At 35.6% G+C, this 21261-nt stretch overlaps 2 protein-coding genes across 9 annotated transcripts in view; both read left to right on the forward strand.

Moving 5' to 3' along the window:
• The window catches only part of LOC141451700 (prostaglandin E2 receptor EP3 subtype), a 42112-nt gene extending 36319 nt beyond the window's left edge, over window positions 1-5793 (forward strand). For 2 of the 5 annotated variants that reach the window (XM_074123240.1, XM_074123251.1), the window contains exons 6-7: window positions 1283-1451; window positions 4022-5793. In XM_074123240.1, coding sequence (XP_073979341.1) covers window positions 1283-1451; window positions 4022-4131 — 279 coding nt within the window. In that variant the 3' untranslated portion in view covers window positions 4132-5793. Of the gene's footprint in view, window positions 1-1282 lie in introns of all 5 variants that reach the window. The other 3 variants (XR_012457041.1, XM_074123262.1, XM_074123274.1) reach the window with 3 other exon arrangements.
• Window positions 5794-9825: 4032 nt separating this feature from the next.
• LOC141451707 (glycoprotein 3-alpha-L-fucosyltransferase A-like) overlaps window positions 9826-21261 on the forward strand; it is a 38620-nt gene continuing 27184 nt past the window's right edge. Inside the window, exon 1 of one of the 4 annotated variants that reach the window (XM_074123280.1) lies at window positions 9826-10118. The gene's annotated coding sequence lies outside the window, so the exon portion shown is untranslated. Of the gene's footprint in view, window positions 10119-10266; window positions 10487-21098; window positions 21240-21261 lie in introns of those variants that run through there. The other 3 variants (XM_074123317.1, XM_074123286.1, XM_074123302.1) reach the window with 3 other exon arrangements.

Below are 21261 nucleotides of genomic sequence, written 5' to 3' on the forward strand. Positions count from 1 at the left end.
GCTGCGATGTTTCATTTTCTAAATTGGTCTTCGGTCCCAAGATTTCGAACATCTGCAACACCTGACTTAACCTTTGGCAGTATTCCTCTAGGGTTGGGGTTGTAAATACTCATATCGTCCAGGTAGATTAGATGCTTCCTCTTTTATCCTTGCCGACAAGTGGTCCATAATATTGTTTGAGTGCCTCTGGGACGATTACAATGCAAAAGACCATCCGGCAGTCTTTTCTAAACGGCCATTCATCTTGGCGAATGCGGTCTTTTACAATGCTCTATCTGAATTGGGATTTTATGGCATCTGCTGGGTAAATCAAAAAATCCAGAAATAGCGGCATTTTCCCTTGGTCTTTAGGATCTATGAAATCAAAAGTTGAGAATAAACATCTATCTGTCTTGGTAATATTATTTAACCTTGTGAAATCGGAAAGAAAAGATTGGAAATTTCTCGACCATCACATTTTTATTTTCCAGGCCACATATATTTGGATAAAGTACGAATTTTCAAGAAGCTCACTTTTACTTATTACAAATATTATACAGTTTGTCAAAAAGTGAATTTACATTTTAGAAGTGGCAAGCGTCAACCTTTCCTCCAGAAATAGACTAAGAAAAATATTTCTGTAAAAATAGTGTTTTTAATGGTTGTACGAAGTATGGAGGGGGTGCCGCCGCGACTATTTTCGAGGAAACCTCAAAGAAGTAAAAATCCATCCATCCAACCAGTAAAGTGCTGTTCCGGATGCTAAATTTTTTAAAATGCAGTTTTCTATAAATTTCTCTTCGTAAAATTAGGAAAGTAAGATATTTCGCAGAAATGGCACATTGGAGGGGAGTTCCCCACTCTTTCTCCGAGAAGTGCCTTCAATCGAATTTTTCTGGAATTTTGTTTCAAATAAAGATCTAGATCTTCATATGTGAATGATAAACATAACAACCTATCTGAAGATGGACGAAAATGCAAACCACTCAATATTATGGCGTGCATGGAGAACATGAAGTCAAAAGTCAGTAAGTAGCTCTGAAACTCCGCCGGCAAGGGTTACAATAAACATGCGTGCTACGATGATGGATAAAATCAAATACAGTATTTATTGTTTTACAATTTTTAAGCTGATCAGCTGAACTCTCTGAAGCCAGCAAAACTTTTTATTCAGCCTAATAAAAACTCAAGGCATTTCAAAACTATATTTCATGTGAAAACTCAAATTAAAATGGTGAAATACCACGACTTCCGAAAGGAAAGAATATCTCATGTTCATACGTTCATATGTTGTGTGTTGCAGTTTACCGTTCCCATCGCTCAGATGTACCCAAGGTCGCCTCGATGTCATTTCTATGTGAATTTGGCCGATGGCATCCTGGCTCTTCACTTCGTGGTCGACCCGTATCTGTACGTCCTACAGAGATGGGCATGCTTCAGAAATCTCTGTCGCAGTAGGCCCAGCAGCCGAGGTAATTCTGTTAAAACATCAAATGAACTTTGTTCCCTTTAATAAGTCTCTGAGCTACTTATTGACTTGTTACTTTGTGTATTTGAACAGGCCATGATATTGAGTGGTCTGGAAGAGTGTGTGTTTGACTTCATTTGTAAAGGAATTGTGTAATGGCACTAAGCCTTTCAATTGTTTTATCTTGAAATTCATTGTAAGTGAATACTAATTCATATTCACTTACCAAGGAGCACTGCATGAGCAAGAAGTGCTAAACATGGTTCCACAACTTCACTATTTAGGCGTCAGAGCGTTTGACAATTCCTTCACGATTCTCTGTAACTTACTGCAACACATTCCACTTAAAATGCAAGAATTATTGTTTTTTTTTGCACCTTATTGTTTTTTAGTAAGAGAACATATGTTACCAGCTGAAGAATGGTGTAAAGAGAGTGATAGGTTTTTAAAGAAAATGAACTCAAACGGAAGTTGTCATCTGTCAGGCTGTGGTCACAGTGGCCAACTTATCTTCAACATTCACAGTGATTGCATTCTACCGAGTTCGTCAGTAATCGGTGAATCTTTAATTTGTTGGTGATTGTTACTGACAAGATTTGTGCAGAGACGAATTATTTGTGAGAAATGCTCAGTAAAGCCAGTAGGTCGTTCTGGTCATGTGAGAACGGGATTCGCAGAGAAATAAGCCTGAAAGCACCGATGTGCTTCCCAGGGCGAGTCATCGTCAATCATCCTATATCATTCAGAAACACCAGAGATGGCATTAGAAATCTTTGGATAATAGATCCTTTTTATCCTAAAAACCTTTTTATTTATCCATCTCACGACGGTCTCAGCATTTTCGCAGTCTAGTAAATCGCGTATTGTATTAAATGAGGAACCTTGCTGGCCACCTTTCATATCCTGCAGTTCCGCACATTTATTGCAGTGGTTTGAATCTGTTTTGCCATTCAGGCGCAGTTTGCATGCTATAAATCAATCTTTTGCAGATCCTTGTTCTTATAGTTACATCCACTCGCAAATATGAAACATGCTCCAGCGCATTGCCTCAGCAGGTCAGTAGAATGTCTATTGTGAGGCTACACAGTATAGATGTGGGCTCATCTTTCTGGGAGGTAGCACTCTTATATGGTCTCAGTGGTGATGGCCTTCATGATCTCAGGCGGAGTAACATCTATGGGAGTGTCTTCAACCTGCTATGGCCCTACAATGTGGGAGCCGATGAAATCAATATGGCACCGTAGTAATCAGATTTTCTTAAAAACTCTTTCATAACGAGTACGAATTTATGTACATGTTTTTAAAGGTAATATCTGATGCTGATGAAAGATGACGTGATCAAATTTAATGGAAGTGAAAATTCCCAGGTCCCACCTTGGCCTCGCTGATGGCATCTGGAATCCGCTGTTTTCAAATGAACTGCAAGCATTTACTGATCTTAGTTCTAAGAGCGGCCAGAAAAGATAAAAATTAGTTACAGTTATTTGTAGTTATTAGGCACATATTAGCAAAGCCGGAGGAGCGTACCCTGCCCTGCCATTATAGCAGCTGCAGATCTCTAATTATGGTTTGGTACGCTAATAGTTAAAATGGATGTTAAATGCAAAACCAGGGTAAATACTACTTTGTTATAGCAATGCAATGTTTCCTTTTTCTTCGATTTGATGAACTTATTTGGGGGGAACAGGAATTGGCAACAACGAATAAGAATTCCAGCTGGTGGCCATCTGTCCCGAATCAACTACACAAGTTCCGCTAACCTCTTTAAGCTTAGTAATTCCACCATTCACAATTTGGTAAAGTCGCCACAAGGTTATGCAACTAATATCACCAACTATATTTGGATTCAAGGAGGGTCTAAAGGTTTACTTTTTCGCAGTTCCTAAAGTAAGTAAAGTGACTTACAAGCTTCCAGTCTCCTCCTCTTAAGCTTCTCCCTGCCATCTTTTTCCCCTTCAAGCGAATCTAATTCCTAATGCAGAAATCATTTCCTTTTCACTTTTTTGGTAATTCCTTAAATTTATATCCTTTTCTTTGAGCTTATCTTCGTTTCACACTTCTTATACGTTAGTTTCATGACTCTTACCATGAATGGTAGATGATGAAAGAGGTTCAGGTTTTGGATCTGATCAAAAGAATGAATGCCTTCCACAATAAGAGATCCTTCTTGTTTTTATCTGAAAATTCTGATGCCTCTAAGACTCTCTTTTCTAAATTTCTTTCCAATCCTTTCTTTTGATAACCGCGAATACCGTCTTGAAACAACTTATTTCTTGTGACGTTTACCTATTGGCTTCTCAACTTTCTGGTCACAATTCCAGATATTCTCGTTCTGGAGTGCTCACCATCTAATCTTCAACCAAAAGTCGGGGATGAAGCAATTCATCGTTATTGACTAAACCTGCACGATTCGTTCTGGCTCATCATGTCAGACTCTTAACAATCACTTAACGGGTTATGTTTAAATCTTTTCACAGCCTGAACGGGTAAGAGAGCCAATTATCTTATTCAATTCAAAATTAACTTCTTTTTCATAAAATTCTCGCTTTTTTTTTTGTTTTTTTTGTATGTAAGAAATTTTTCTAAACAAAGAAATCATGGAACGTCTAATCGGCAGAAAATTGACAAAATTATGTAGCAGTCTTGTTTGCCGACTTGGGCGCCTCATCTCGCTGCCATTGTGATCACAGTCTTCGCCGTCAATCAAGAGATAGTCATGTTATTGTATTAGTCATAACTATAGTCATGCACATTTTGTAAAAAGTGCTCAAAAGAAAATTATTTCTTGTGATCAATCACGTACCAGGGATGGCTGGGGTGGGGTGAAAACCTCCCTAAAAATAAAAGTTAAAATACAAGTATTGTGTATAAAAATTTAATACTGATATAGACTAGATACATATTTGGAAATTCCGGCGCCAGTATTAAATTATTGTTCATGTCTATTGTACAGAATCTTGAAACTATTTGTTGCAATTATTCTAAACTTAACTTCTGTTATCTTAAAACTGGATGTGAGTTATCTAACCTATAGATTAGATCCTGTGAGGAGTCAAGCCAGCCTTTACATTGCGACCCAGGGGATCTGTCGTGGCGCCTCTCCATTTCTTACTTAAGAGGGGTACTGAAGCATCTTCATGCGTGTCTTCCACTAGATTTTTTTTTTCTTCATGCAGCCGAACTCTCAGCCTGACTACCCTTTCTCTCTGCAGAATGTACTCAGTATGTGTAGGGCCATTTCTTCTTCTTCTTCTTCTTGATAAACTGTACCAGCTTCTTGTTGTCAGGCTCAAGAGGTTTACTCAGTTATGGACCCATTGTCAAGAAGTACGATAATGTGATCGTAATGTGTTGTGATGAATTCAAGCGTGTGTCTGAATTTTCAACAGATATACACTTTGCGCGGGCCTCTGGCCTTCATTTTTCGCTCATCGACTATTCGTGTATTCGTGTACTATTACGTCGTGTTCAAATACCGTAAATGGACTCTCGATGAAATACCGTAACCGACTCATCACCTAAATGCCTACGCACTATTACTCATCAGGATACCTGCTCAATACAGTACTAGTCTTGATTAAACATAGTAGTATTTGATTAGCCATAATGAGGCTGCCTGGTAGTAAGAGAAAATTCTAGAACTGACTCTAGAACTGATTATCCAAAGTATAAAACCTCAGAACCCCAAATGTACATCAACGAGCTCTGTATGAAAGGCTGCGGTTAGTTTTCCTAAGCTTGTCCAGATAACATATCTCCAATTAGCACCGTCTCCTTTCAAAGGCTTGAATTCCTTTTTCTATCAAGGGGCCGTCCGTAACATATTTAAAGTAATCAATTAATTTATTAATGAACCTATAAAACAATTAATAATGTTTATTTTAAAGCTTAAAGAGATGATGCCAAAAAGACAATCTCATAGAGAATGTGATTAGTGAATAACGAAATGAAATAGTTTTTATTTATAAAATAATTTAATTATTTCTTAAACTGAACTTCCCTCACCCCCCAAATTCTGGGTGTGCCTATGCATAAGGTAATACTTTTCAAGATAATGTAATTTTGATGATTATTAACCAGATAAAGATATTGGGGTTGAACGTTGGTACAATTGCAGTGATAGAGGCTTCCTTGTCACTTGCCCCTTTTGCACTGACCATATTCTAGTACAAATTATTCCTCGTTTAGTGATAATTGTTGTTAATGTAATAAATATGAATGTGCCATTTCTATTTTATTAAATAAAAATTACCAATAGCTTAAAAATGTTAAAAATGTACTATTAATATGTATATATATTTATGTATTTTGTATGTTATATGAATTAAATAAAATTTATAAACAAATTTTGATTATTAAATCAAGTTAACAATATTTTATGACAGCTGACAGCAGGACGAGGCTCAGCGAGAGAGCAGATCGGAGTTGGTGGAATGTCCCTGCAATCAGAAGGCTTCGGGTGCCTACAAAGATCGGCACGCTCTTTAAATTAAAAAACAAAACAAAAATTCTTTTGAGTGTTGGTTAAACATTTTAGACTGAGTTCAGTTTTCACTTAATTAGCCTTATTGAGCTAAATAATATTTGAGCTAAACTATGACAGTTGTATTCTGGACGCTCTTGTACTTATAATTGTAATCTAGAAGAAATCTAGGGAAATAGGTAAAGGCTATGTGATTTGATGTTTTTAATGAGAAAGTCACACAATTTTCCTGCTGCTGCTGGAAATATCGCTATTTTTCTAATATTTCCTTGGTTACATAGTTTTATTCATTTGGAATCCACGCCTTTAGAGATGGTTGCGTCAGATAAAAATCTTATACAGGGTGTTCATTTTAAGACGGCTCAAATGCATTTCATGCTTAAACGGTTGATCTGAGCGACCACTCCTCCGTATACTTCCTAAACCGCACCAATCGCTAATAACTTTTTAGGAAAGCGGAATTCCGAAAAAACCCACAAAGTAAACTATATGTTTTTTTGGTCTAGTTTTCAAATTTTCCACCCCCGATGCTGTATCTTTATTTTTGGCGGAGTTACGGCCAAAAACCTGATTGGGGTTTCATAAGGACCACTGGTTTTGACAATGATTATGAAAACTACATAAAAAATTGTGACAAATGGTATTGAACCCGTTTAGATATCCCTAATATTTGTCGCCACATTTGTGCATTTCAATTCCCAATAGGTTTTAAGCAAGGTTCCTAACATGCTAATTCTGTCAAAAACAAAGAGGATACTTCAGCTAGCAAATCGTTTCAATACAAAATTAAGATCAACATGTGTGCTTTACGATTAACTTCATTTTTCGAAGAAAAACTTTAGAGCCGATTTCGAGAAACTCCCGAAGCTCCGAAAAATCGATTCAGTAAAGCGGCAATTTCGGTTGGTTTACTTACTCGTACTTCAAAAGCTGTCTGCCTTTTGGAAAAAAAACAACATGAATATGGAATTTATACTTTCAACTTCACACAATAGACCAATTAATTGTATAAAGCTTACTTCTTGAACTCAGGTGACCTCAGAAGTGAAAATTTTCACGCAGTGCTAAATTACCAGAGATAAGAAAATACTTTTACATTTAAATGATGTTAAAACTAAAATTGGTATTTATTCACCGAACACAAATTTAATACAATTCATCTGCCTTTGCATCTTCCTATTGAAACTACGAACCAAAAAATATCCCACCCAAAGAAGTTAAGATTCAGACTGGAAACTTCCATATTTCATTTACAGTAAACAATAACGTAAATAATTTCAATTGGGGTAAAAATGACAAAAGTAGAAATTTCACTTTTGCTTAGCTGTCACTATTCGGCAAATAAAACAGATTTGTAAATTTCCAATGTAGCAATTTCACTGTCGTAAGACTGGTTTTTGGTCTATTAATAAATTAGAATTGACTGGCGTGCCACTCTATGTAATTTGGAAATAAGATTTCAGTACTTCAGAAAACAACAACTAATTAAAAGAAGCAAGTAAGTAAGCAAGATGAAGAGGAGCGAGGGAGAAGAGTCCGCCAGACCAATACACTGTTACAATAATGTAATAATTGAGATTCAGTGTTTCTAAGACCCAGGTGGTATTATTCACCAGGAATCAAAAACGCCCGCAGCGTTGTCTTACGCTTTATGGAGAGGAAATTCAGTTTTGCTCAAGAGTGAAATATCTTGGTGTGATTCTGGATTCTAGATTACCTTGGACTCCGCATGTCAAGGAACGGGTGAATAAGGCCACCTCTGCACTCATGCAGTGTCGCAGGGTGGTTGGCAAGAGATGGGGAATTTCCCCTAAGCTCATGTATTGGATGTATGCGGCCGTGGTGCGTCCTATTTTAGCCTATGGCCGTATTGTCTGGCTGAATGCTACTCAGCAAAAGACGCTTTTTAATGTTTTGCAACGCGACCAGTGGCTAGCATGTTTATTGATTACCGGAGCATTGCAGAGTACTCCTACTGCCGCTTTGGAATTTATGTTACGGCTTCCTCCCTTGGATATTTTTCTTAGAGGGGAGGCTTTGATGGCCGCGCGTAGACTCGAGAGTGTCTACGAACTTTCTCGGTCGGAAAAGCAGGCCTTTTAGTCATACTGATCTGGTTCGGGAAGATAAAAAGCAAATTGCAGTGCTCTTCATGCCGGGGAACTCCTCCCTGCGACTCTGGATTTCCGTAGGAATTATGGGGTCCAGATGCTAGCGAGGGAGGAGGCTTGTGCTTCGGCTGTCGAGTTGCCAATAAACGCCATCTCTGTTTTTACCAATGGTTCATTGATGGATAGGGCAGGTAGTGGCCTCTGCATCTGGGGACCCCAGTTTGGGCTCAGATGGGAACGCACCTGCCTAGATCTTGGTAGTTATGCATCTGTTTTTCGGGCGGAGTTGGCTGCCATTGAGATGGCAGCTACTTTACTCCGCTGGAAGGGATTTTCCCGATACTGATATTAGGTTCTTCACGGATAGCCAGGCTGCAATTAAAGCTCTGGCCTCCCCTAGTAAGAACCTAATTTCGGCCAATTCTTGTCATGCTGCTTTCACTTTGTTAGGAGCTTTGAATGCTGTTTCGGTTGCTTGGTCCCCTGGTCACTCCGGGATTCCTTGTAATGAACTTGCTGATGAAACAGCAAAGGACGGAGCTGTGTTTATAACAATGATTCCTCAGCCCATTATCCCTGTATCCAATCGACGTTGTAGAACAGAGGTGGAACAGTGGATTTTGAAGGAACATCAGAAACGGTGGAGATCCCGAGCTGACTGCCGTCAGGCTAAGGAAATTTTTGGCGAGTCAAAAACAGCTATGGTTGATTTTAGCAGGTCCTGGATCCGCCAGTTGGTTCAGGTGTTGAGTGGACATGCGAATTTAGCGTACCACCTTTTCAAATGCGAGCCAGTCGCCAATTTGCGCTGGCTGTGGTGAGTCCAATGAGTGTGCGGCACTTTGTAGAGGTGTGTCCAGTTTATTCTATAACTAGATTCCTCGCCTTCTGTAGGTTAAATGTTTCCCTACCGGAGATTGTGGCATCTGGTAATCTTAAAGAACTTTCTAGGTTTATTCAGTGCACTGGGCGATTGAGTCGCCATACTCCCTAGTGTCCTGTTACTACTTTATTAGTTTATTGTATTGGCATCCGGCAACCTTTAGCCGGATTTGTTGTTTTAAAGCCCCGGTATCTCTTATGCGGTGAAGGGTGGGCGGAGAACAATAAGTATTTTGGATTCGCCTGCGTTCCTTCCCCTTTTTGGTGGAACCGCCCTACTAATACAATCTACATTGTAATAATCAGTGTAGTAATACACTGATACAATAATGTAATAATCAGTGTAGTAAAAGATGGATAGATAGATGTCAATTATAGTATTACATGGAAAGTAATTAGCGGTGGCGTTTCAGTGTAATCTACTGTTTTACCAACCGTACGAATAGTATGTAAAATATAGTTGGTAAGAAGTGAATATGCAATAAAGTACAGAGTACTTCCAGTAGTAAGTGCAACCCGTCAGCGTTTAAAAAACCCCCAAAATAATGCTCTTCCCTCGGCTGGATGGATCCGAATAGAAATAAACGTTTCATTCACTTTTTATGCTCTACCTATCATTTTTATTAAACACTTAAAATTGTAGGACTCAAAGAATAAGCCATGACCAATAACTCTTCATTTATTGAATAATTTTTCATTTTCTCACATTTTTTTTCGTTTAAAATTGAATTTGAAAAGGTAATTTAATAACTCAACATTTTTATGAATGGCAATTTCCCGGTAAAAATTACGTTCTAATAAAATGCATCGGCGAGACAACTACTGAAGGGCAGTATGACTGAGAAGCCTGCAGAGTTGCAGACATGCGCTGTATGACGGCCAGAACGCCCTCTTGCTTGCCAGTCACCCTCGCGAGGTCTCCGTGCCACCATACACTATTTACCCACAGTCATTCACACCACCGGTCTAATCCTGAGTTAGTGAAGGTTCGTGCAAGTGCAATTGAGTTCATATGGATATAGACCACTAGCTGCAAGTGGCGGCCCAACTCTTACCATTGAGTTGCTTCCGTCCGCCAGACTGATTCACACGGTGGCGGCTGGCTCATGTCTCCAGATATGACCAACTGTTTATACAGATCAATAACGCTGAGTCGGACTCCTTCGTAATTATTCTTTGCTCAGATAGCCAGACTGTAAGTGTTGCTAGCTGCTGACTCTTTTTATTTGGTATTAGAAAAACTATGTGCAAATATTTAAATTGATACTCCCAAAACTGCACTAGCTAAGTAGTTGACCTCTACTAACTGCCTCACTGAAATCAGTTGCTGGTTTCAAAATTCACTTTCGTCATCTATCTCGCAGATATCGCACCCTTTAAATGGCCATTTTTCACATTTTTAGTGCATTTATGGCAGATTTCCGGAATGTGCTTTTATCGGAATTAAATTGCTTAAGTTCTATCTGTCTGAAAAAACCGATTTTGATGAATTCTGTGACTATTGAGCAGTGGCGAATTTGAAATGGCTGTGGGGGTTGGCAAAACATTGGGGGAATGTTTACGGTAAGTGGAACCCACTATATCTTTGAAGCTGGCGTACAGTCAAAAGTATTGTGATAGCAGTTTGATCAATAATGCCGTTGGGAAACTGATTATTCAGGCAATAAGTTGAATGGTATGGCTGGATTTTAGAACAGTATGCTCTGTGCTGTGTCAAGCCCATTTAACTCAACATTCCCAAATCTTTCTCTCCACCCTAATAGTGCGAACAACTATTTCTGAAAAACAATTTAATGCTGCTTCTAATAAAAAAAAAAATGATCATAGTTAAAACATTCAGAATATATAGAACTCGGGAAAAAAATTATTTGCAATTAGAGCGATCCATGCCACCGCTGTTTTGTGCCATTTCAGTTTCTATGTGAGCCACTGTACATTTTGAATTTTTACATCTGCACGTTTGTGATATACAGAGATGTATTTTTTCAATGACAATTCATTTACAGCCCTAATGCTGCTACATGACGATGAGAACGAAACTGTAGATTTCCTACTAAACTTCCCATAATGGACATTTTATTTTAGTCCCGTCAGAAATCATGGTATTGTATTTTTTATATTGAAAGTGTATAAAAGATTCATCATTCTACCACCCACAGAACTACTGGCTCTCCTGCAGCCTAATTTGTTTTAGATTTAGTCACAACAGAGTAATTTCAAAAACTATCTTTTAGAGTACAACTTTTGTCAGCTTTCGTTCGAGAGCAATGAATAGCCACTGTTAATAATACCATATTTTTTATGGAAAATGAAGACTGTTGCACACAAAAAGGATTAAAAACAAAAGTTATCCTGATGCTATACTCACAGGACTTTTTTTGTTTACAGGAATTTACGTGAAGCAAAAAATTAATAAAAACAAAATTTATGTAGCAAAGGGGCATTGCCGCTCAATTTAATTTCTCCACTGTTAGAATTTACTTGCACAGAAAAATGAAAATTGGAGCAATGTATTTCTACATTATATTACAGTTAAAAAAGTGATACGCCACACATTATACTTTAGTGATACGTTAGAGGCAGCTTAAAGCTTCTCTCCTTCCGAACAAGAATTTTCCAAGAATGGATAAGTTAACGGTGTGAATAAGGGTTGCTGATAGAATAATTAAGTAAATAATTCTGCCTCAATTATTCACTTTTCTGAATAAACTGAACGTCTGACATGAAAATACTGTCTTTATTTTATGTAAGTTCTCTTGATTTTATTTTCTTAATATAGCTCATTAAAATTGTCTTAATCCTCAAAGCGACGGTACTTTTCGCTAAGTTATTGTAAAAAAAATATTTATATTTCTTATTTGGTAGGGGGGACCGCTCTTCTATGAGTTAATGGTTAGCACTACACTCTGAGTGCGAAACACTCTGAATGTTAAATTTTGATATATATTTATGTATAGGCTCGCTACATATAAGAATACCGCAACGGAATATAACTGCTCTAAAAGAGTCACTCGCAACTACTTCTCCCTTACAATATGGATTTTTTTTCACCCAAGCGATAAAAAGTATTTCTTTAAAGATGGTCTATAAGTGCCCACAATTTGAATTGCTCAAATTGTAAAAAAAAAAAATAAATAAAAATAAACCCCTTAGAGGAATTCAGACAGATTTCTAGTAATTCGCCTCTAAAGCAACTCTTAAGAGGGTGTTACTTCAGGACGATGAAATGTCAGCTTCGCTCAAAAAGAGGAAATAGTGGAAGGACAAAATTATGTTGGAAGGTAACTTTGAAAAACACCCAACTTTGACAATTTGTTCTCTTTTTATATAAAAGATAAAATTCCCAAATTTTCGTATATTTTGTTTTTTGCAACATCACAGATCTAATTAATTTCGAGAAAAACGTTGCCCAAAATGAGCGAAAACTGCATTTTCAGAAATTGTAACTTTTTTCCTCTCAACGTAGCGCCTGAAGGCGAGGACCAATTTTCATAAATGAGGTGTCCTTCGATTTGGAATTTCATGTGGAGGTACCTTTTGAGTTTCTCAAGGTCCGACATTCCAGGGGAGAGGAGTTAGCTCCTCCTCTATGTAAGGCCATCTCCAAACCTATCATTAAATAATAACTTTTTCACCAATTTATCCATTTTTTAGTAAACTCTGGCAGAAAGAAGAAGTGCTAAAGGAAATATTGCAGTTTGATTTCTCTTTGCCCTTTTAGGGAGAAATACTACAAATGCAATTTAATTTGACAACCATTCTTAAGAGAAAGTAATGAATTCTGATACGAAATTACTATTTGCCTGCAAATAAATACCTTCCAATTTTATTCTTAACATTTTACAAAGACATTTCTTTGGAGTTCTTCGGAGACAGCAACCCTAAGCATCATATTAAACAATCTCTCTAGCGGTAGATAAAGTTTAGGTAGTACACCATATCAGGTTATAATGGAAAATTTTGCTCAATCCAAATGTTAAGAAAATCTGTAGTCCAGATATGCTACTTTACAGAATATACTTTTAAAGGTTTGGAATATTCTGCAAAACGACATTATCGATTATTTTGAAAATTAGAATGATAATTAAAATTGGAGATACATTGGAAAGTTAAACAAACAAAATTAATTAGATTTATGTTTCTGGGAAATCTAGGACATCGATGACAGTTTACGTGCGTAGACATCCAGAACCTCAAGGCATTAATAAAAACTTTGTATCCCCTATTCCAGGCGAAATCACCCTAATTATTCTAAATATCTTATTATTCATTTATCTTAAATATATTTAAAGTCGTTCAAATCAAGGAACAAATAGAAAAATCAGTGATCAGTAATGGTTCTGATCTAACAAATCTTATATGTAGTTGAAAATGTCAAATCAGCAAGTGCCCAACATTCCATTCATATTTCAGCTCGTAATTTCAGCTATTTAGAAACGTTTGAAAAAGCTTGTGTTTTTTACAAATTGTTTACCAATAACATCATTTAAGCAATTTTACTGCATTTAATTTTTATTAATATTGTTTAGAATTTATTAGATGTCTTAGGCCCTTATGCTGGCCATTTTCATATATAAAATATTTTTCAGTAAAGTGTAGCACAACTTAGATTGATTGTAATAACAGGTATTACACTATGATCATTAAATCTTTAAAATCGATAAATAACAGCCCAATTAACCAAACAAATTGGTGGGGAATAATATGTAGATGAAACATGGCCCACAATTTCCTTTTACCTTCTTCCCTAGAAAATAACCATGATTCCCAATTTTCTGTTTACCATTACATTATTAGTATAGAAAACAAGATATTAAGCCAGGAAAATGTTTTATTTTTTTGTTGAGAAAATTTTTTATTGCTTAATTTGATTCTTTATCAAATACCTACGGTGGAAAAGTTAGTAAAAAAATTAAATTTTTATTTTTCATAGAAATAATTACTAATAAAGAATTGGCCAATCACAGTGAAGAATGGAAGTGTGAAAAGTAGGTTGGTTTCAACCTACTATTCATAGCCAATCAGAAGCGAAACCACGCCTACCCCTATGTATGTCACTCCACGCCCTCTTTGGACCGTAATAAAATGGAAGATCTGAATTTTTAATTTTCTATTTTGTATTACTTTTGACAAGCGTTAGTAATAGCCAATTTAAATTAAATTAGGAAATTTTTGATACAGAAGAATATGAGAACCCAAATTACTCACAGTTAATATCAAATAAAAAAATTAATAAAAATAAATTTGAGTACTTATAAAGAAATCAAATAGTAAAGTAAATTAACAATAATTGCCTATCCTAAAAATGTGCTATCTTTTTCTACTTTATATTTTTTGTATATTACATTGTGGGGATTACATCTAGATTAAGAATGTAATTAAAGAAAAAACTACATTAAAATTTAGTATTAACAAACCTAAGGAAGGCATTAGCTGAGGTTAGCGTGTTGGATTCCCACGCGGAAGACCCGGGTTCGAATCCAGCTAAACCTTTCTAGCAGCTTCTTACAGCTTACTGTCCGGTGATGGACAGTGTTGTCTGTAACGAGAGATCACTGTCCTGAGGCCGGCAGTACACTGAAAAAAGCTCCGGGCGCCAATAACCTTAGATGTTGACGCGCCTTTGGGGTAATAGGGGCAGAACAATATGGTTCGGCGTTTCTATAAGAGATATCTTTAAGAGAAGAGGTAGATGGACAGAAAACAATTCAGCTAATACTTGAAAACCCAAAACACAAGAAATATAATTAACAGGGAGACAAAGTCAATAACAGAGGAACCTGTACTAGCAATGTGAGTAAATTCCCCCTCTATTTATTTCCAGGAATTCGCCCATTCAGGATTACGAAATCGTAATCATCACACAAATCTTGAAGATTTGATCTCTTTCCGTTAATAACTATTCCTTTGGAACTCCTAGTCAAATTAAAAATTGGGTCATCTAAAAGTAAAAAAGTAAAGTAATCGCCTATTTTTTCAGGCGGGGCTTAACGTCCAACTACCAATTAGGTGTCGTGGACGGAGGCGACTAGCAAACATACTTTACTATTTCTCATTTTTAAACATTAAATAAAATCCAAGGCCTATGACCGGGAATCGAACCCAGTACCACAATACATATTACCTTCGCAGGTCTCGCCTCTAACCGCTCGGCTACCGTGGCGCCTTGGGTCATCTAAAATAAAATCAGATGGCAAAGGCTAAGAATCTGCTATTCTAACATTGAAATCACTGATTAGAGTGAATTTTAAATAGGAATTTTTGGAAAGAAAATTAGATAAATTTTGAACACCTGAATCCAAAGAATTATAGTTTAAATATACTGATTGGCAAGAAAAACGACTCGAACTTACTTTTAAGATTATTACATTTACACCATCAACAACAATTAATTTAACTAAATTATGAGAAAGGTTAGAACAAATTGCATACAAAGTACTACACAATGCACGACCAAACCGCGCACGCCTGGTGGCAGCAGACCAACACAGAGTATAACCATCTAAGAACTTGCTATAATATTTTTAAGAAAACTTATAAAAGAATTAGAATGAGATAATTTTGGTTTAGGGCCAGCTACATTATCTCCTTAACAAAAACTTACAGTTTAAAATGTTAAGTATAAGGGTTGATTAAACGCCAAAAGGTACACAAATCAGCAAGTACCCATCATTTCATTTATACTTCATTGATATTATTTAAGTAATTTTACTGCATTAACTTTTCCTTCACATTTTTAGAATTTATTAGATGTCACAGACCCTCATGCTGGCCATTTTCGTCTACAAAATATATGTTCAAGTAGCACTGTAGATTGACTGTAATATCTAGTTATTTATAATAATCAAACTGTTAAATACAGGTTAAAAAGAAAAACGTTATAAAAAATAAAAAAAAATTATGAGGCTAAAAAATTCAAAACCTTTTTCAAAAAATGCTTACACCAACTTACATCAATGATTTTATTTATTTATTTTTATTTTTAAATAAAAATCGTCGGTTTAAGTTCATTCTTCGATTAAAGTAATTGTTATTTTATGTAGTAGTCAAACGTTTATAATAATAGGTAATAATTATCTGGCTTTATCGCAAATAATATAGTTTCAATTACATTCTCAATCTAGGTATTCATCCTTAAATGTTGTAATATAAAATAAATAAGATATGCATATTTTTAGGACAGCTAATTATTCCAGTATTTTACTACAAGTAAAATTAGGGGGACTAAATTAAATTACAATTGAGAAATCAATAATTGTTGTTAAATAATCTACTTGTAATTAAAACTGTCCGGTAGGACAGTTGTATAAGGATTGATCGTCAAAAACTGCACGAAAAAGCGTAACGTTAAAAAACACCCAACTTTGACAATTTTTTTCTCTTTTTCTATAAAAGATAAAATTCCCAAATTTTCTTTAAAATATAGGGCAAACCCTCCTTTATAACTGAAATTTTTTTGCAACCCCCCAGACTTAATAGATTTTGAGAAAAAAGTTGCCGAAAATGAGCAAAAACGGCATTTTCAGAAATTGTTGTTGTTGTTGTTGTTGTTGTTCTTCTTCTTCTTCTTCTTGTTACCTTTTTTGTAAACTACGTAGCGCCTAAACGCGAGAACCGATTTTCATGAATGAGGTGACATTCGATTCGGAATTTTATGTAGATGTGCCTTTTGGGGGTCTCGACGCTATACACCGAATTAGAGGAGGAGTTAGCCCCCTTTATGTAAGGCCCCCTTCAAAATTATTATTACTAATTACTCTGTAAATCTTAGCCCGATTTTGATAAAATTTGGTAGGATGATAGAGTTAGGGCTCCCCTACGTAACATTAAAGCGGCGATCTGCTCTTACACTAGTTAAGGGGAAGTATAGCAATCGTTTCAAATTATCGACAAGTGAACTGATTTTCATGAATGAAGTGTCATTCGAATCGAAATTTTGTACAGATTTGCACTTTAAAAGTCTCGTCGCTTCGCCTCATATGGAGGGGAGTTTGCCCCACCCAAGTATGGCCGTTTCTAAAACTATTATTACCAATATTTCTATAACGCTTTGTCCGATTTTGATAAAATTTAGCACGAAGAAGTGATTAAAGCTCCTCTACATGGCTGTGAAGTGCCATCATGCTCTTACACCTACTAAGAGGAAGTACTGAAATCGTTAAAATTATCAATGGGTGAACATATTTACATTAATGAATTGTCGTTCGATTCATTTGCCTCTTTGCCTTTTAGGGAGAAGTACTGTAATCGCCCGTTTATTTTTCTTACTCCTCTTAAAAGGAAGGTCTGAAATCGCAGTTTAAATTTGCTTTTTACGTACAAATACCTTCCTATTTTATATAAAAAGGCTTTCTCAAAAAATTGTTATTGAGGATGGTTTGGGGACCGCAACTATAATCATTCTTTAAAAAGATCTCTCCAGTGGTAGTTACGGTTCCTACTTAACACCTTATCAGGTTATAATGATAGAATTGCTTATTCCTAATTTAAAAAAAGCAGTAAAGCCGATATGTAACTTAGCAAAATAGACAAAAATGAAAATCTATCCAAAAGGTACAAAAATCTCCTTAACAAAAACTTACAGTTTAAAAAGTTAAGTATAAGGGTTGATTAAGCGCCAAAAGGTACACAAATCAGCTAGTACCCAACATTTCATTCAAGCTTAGTTGATATAATTTAAGTAATTTTGCTGCATTAACTTTTCCTTCACATTTTTTAGAATTTATTAGATGTCACAGACCCTTATGCTGGCCATTTTCATCTACAAAATATTTGTTCAAGTAGCACTGTAGATTGACTTTAATATCTATTAATCTATAATAATCAAACTATTAATTACAGGTTAAAAAGAAAACGGTATAAAAAATAAAAAAAATTACGAGGCTACAAAATTTAAAAACTTTTTTAAAAAAATGCTTACACCAACATACATCAATGATTTCGATTATTTTATTTTTAATAAAAATCGTCGGTTTAAGTACATTCTTCGATTAAAGTAATTGTTATTTTATGTAGTAGTCAAACGTTTATAATAATAGGTAATAATTATCTGGCTCTATCGCAAATAATATAGTTTTCTTCAATCACACTCTCAATGTAGCTGTTCTTCTCACAATGTTATATATATGTTATGTAATATAAAATAAATAAGTATTGCATACTTTTAGGACAGCTAATTATTCCAGTATTTTACTATAAGAAAAAATTAAATTACAATTGAGAAATGAATAATTGTTGTTGAATAATCTACTTGTTATTAACTGTGTGTTATTTGTGCTCACGAATATTTCGGTAAGACGAATTCAAGTCTGAAATATTGTTTTAAATCCTCCGTGATTCAAATTTAAACAGTAGCCGACTCTAACTTTGTCTTTTTCTACTTTAACATGCATGTATAAGATGTGACAACTTCAGAATAAAGGGCATATTAAAAATAAATCAGAAGAATAATTTGGAATAGAGTTAAAATAAAGTACCTATTTAAAAACGAAGATATAATATACATTTTATCATAATTATAACCAAATAATATTATGAACGAACTGGCCAGCATAAGGGTCTGTGACATCTAATAAATTCTAAAAAATGTGAAGGAAAAGTTAATGCAGCAAAATTACTTAAATTATATCAATGAAGTATAAATGAAATGATGGGTACTTACTGATTTGTGTACCTTTTGGCGTTTAATCAACCCTTATACTTAACATTTTAAACTGTAAGTTTTTGTTAAGGAGATTTTTGTGCCTTTTGGATAGATTTTTCTTTTTGTGTATTTTGCAAAGTTACATATCTGCTTTACAGATTTTTTTTTTAATTTGGAATAGGCCATTCTATCATTATAACCTGATAAGCCGTTAAGTCGGAACCGTAACTACTGGAGAGATCTTTTTAAAGAATGATTATAATTGCGGTCCTATCCTCAATAACAATTTTTTTGAGAAAGCGTTTTTAAAAAAATAGGAAGGTATTTGTGCGTAAATAGCAAAATTAAACTGCGATTTCAGTACTTTCTTTTAAGAGGAGCAAGAAAAATAAACTGCGATTGCAGTAATTCTCCCTAAAAGGCAAAGATTTTGAATCGAACGACAATTCATTGATGAAAATCGGTTCACTCATTGATAATTTTAACGAGTACAGTACTTCCTCTTAGTAGGCGTAAGAGCATGATGGCACTTCACAGCCACGTAGAGGAGCTTTAATCACTTCGTGCTAAATTTTATCAAAATCGGACTAAGCTTTATAGAAATATTGGTAATAATAGTTTTAGAAAGGGCCTTATGCCAACTCCCCTCCTTATGAGGCATGGCGTCGAGACTTTTAAAGTACAAATCTGCACAAAATTTCGATTCGAATGACACTTCATTCATGAAAATCGGTTCACGTCTCGATAATTTGAAACGATTGCTATACTTCCTCTTAACAAGTGTAAGAGCTGGTCGCCGCTTTATTGATGCCTTATCCCTATCATCCTACCAAATTTTATCAAAATCGGGCCAAGATTTACAGAGTAATTAGTAATAATAATTTTGGAGGGGGCCTTACATAAAGGGGGCTTACTCCTCTCCCATTCGATGTACAGCGTGGAGACCCCCAAAAGGCACATCTACATAAAATTCCGAATCGAATGACACCTCATTCATGAAAATCGGTTCCCGCGTTTAGGCGCTACGTTGTTTACAAAAAAGGTAACAACAACAACAACAACAAGAAGAACAACAACAACATTTTTTGAAAAAGCCGTTTTTGCTCATTTTCGGCAACTTTTTTCTCAAAACCTATTAGATCTGGGTTGTTGCAAAAAAATTACAGTCATAAAGGAGGGTTTGCCCTATATTTTAAAGAAAATTTGGGAATTTTATCTTTTATAGAAAAAGAGAAAAAAATTGTCAAAGTTGGGTGTTTTTCAACGTTACACTATTTTCGTGCAGTTTTTGACGATCAACCCTTATACAACTGTCCTACCGGACAGTTTTAATAACAAATAAATGTGATACTATTAGTAAAACTAGTCAATGTAACTTTCCGCCGGCGGACTGCGATTCCACAGCTGTGAAGAATCGGTGAAGAAGGGGTCATCGTAGACGATACCATCGGAGTAGGCAGAACTCTTTGAGAGTAAAATAATCCTTTGGTAGAGAATTAGACTGGATCGCAGTAATGAAAGTAGAAAGTAGATGAACTCAGAATCCGGTTCCTTTCAGCCTCCCTAAAGCTTTCATTAATAACCATTTATCAGAATTCCGCACAAAAGACGTCAAATTCGGTCAGTTGGATACATTCATACTTCCAAGATGAAATGCTTGCTAATGATCTACATTTATATTTACTTTTAAAACTAATGGCAAAACTCAGAAAGAATTTTTCAAAAGTCGCCCTTATTATTCTATAAAAAATAAAATTTTCAAATTTTCTTTAAAATATAGGGCAAACCCTCCTTTATAATTGTAATTTTTATGCAACAACCTAGATCTGATAGATTTTGAGAAAAAAGTTGCTGCAAATGAGCAATAACGGCATTTTCAAAAATTGTTCTTGTTTTTTTTCTTGTTGTTGTTGTTACCTTTTTTGTAAACAACGTAGCGCCTAAACGCGCCAACCGATTTTCATGAATGAAGAGTCATTCGAATCAAACTTTTTTACAGATAAATTTACATTTTAGAAATCTCAACGCTGTGCTTCATAAGGAGGAGAGTTTGCCCCACGCAAGTAAGGCCTTCTCTAAAACTATTATTACTAATATTTCTGTAACGCTTAGTCCTACTTTGATAAAATTTAGCACGAAGAAGTGGTTAAAGCTTCCCTACGTGACTCTAAAGTGCCATCATGCTCTTACACCTACTAAGAGGAAGTGCTACAATCGTTCAAATGATCTACGTGTGAACCGATTTACGTCAGTGAATTGTCATTCGATTCGAAATTTTATGTGAATAAATCTTTTGTAGATCTCGACGTTTTCAACATTAGAAATGGAGTTGCACCACCTTAAGTAAGGAGTCATTTTCGCGAAATCATCAAGTTATTTGTTTTGTTCAGTTGAAGTGGGCGATAGTCCCTTTAGACCGCGCCTGACAATGAGATGTGCCTTACTACCATGTGCAATCTGACGGTAATAGCATTGCAGAACTTGACCTTTACAAAGAATGTTATCAGAAATGTGTATAACGCAAAATATTTATAGCTGTGTGGGCAGGCGTAGCAGTTATCACGTTATTGCATCCCACCACGCGTTATTTACAGAGTTCGCACTTCCTCTCGTTGTGGACAATTAGTCATTCAAATCAACTGGCAGTGACGTGTCCACTATTGGTTACAGCAAGTATTGTGGTCTTATGTTTGTT

Source organism: Rhodnius prolixus, unplaced genomic scaffold (assembly GCF_049639745.1).
Source record: "Rhodnius prolixus isolate KJV_2025 unplaced genomic scaffold, Rpr scaffold_1, whole genome shotgun sequence".
Taxonomy (NCBI): domain Eukaryota; kingdom Metazoa; phylum Arthropoda; class Insecta; order Hemiptera; family Reduviidae; genus Rhodnius; species Rhodnius prolixus.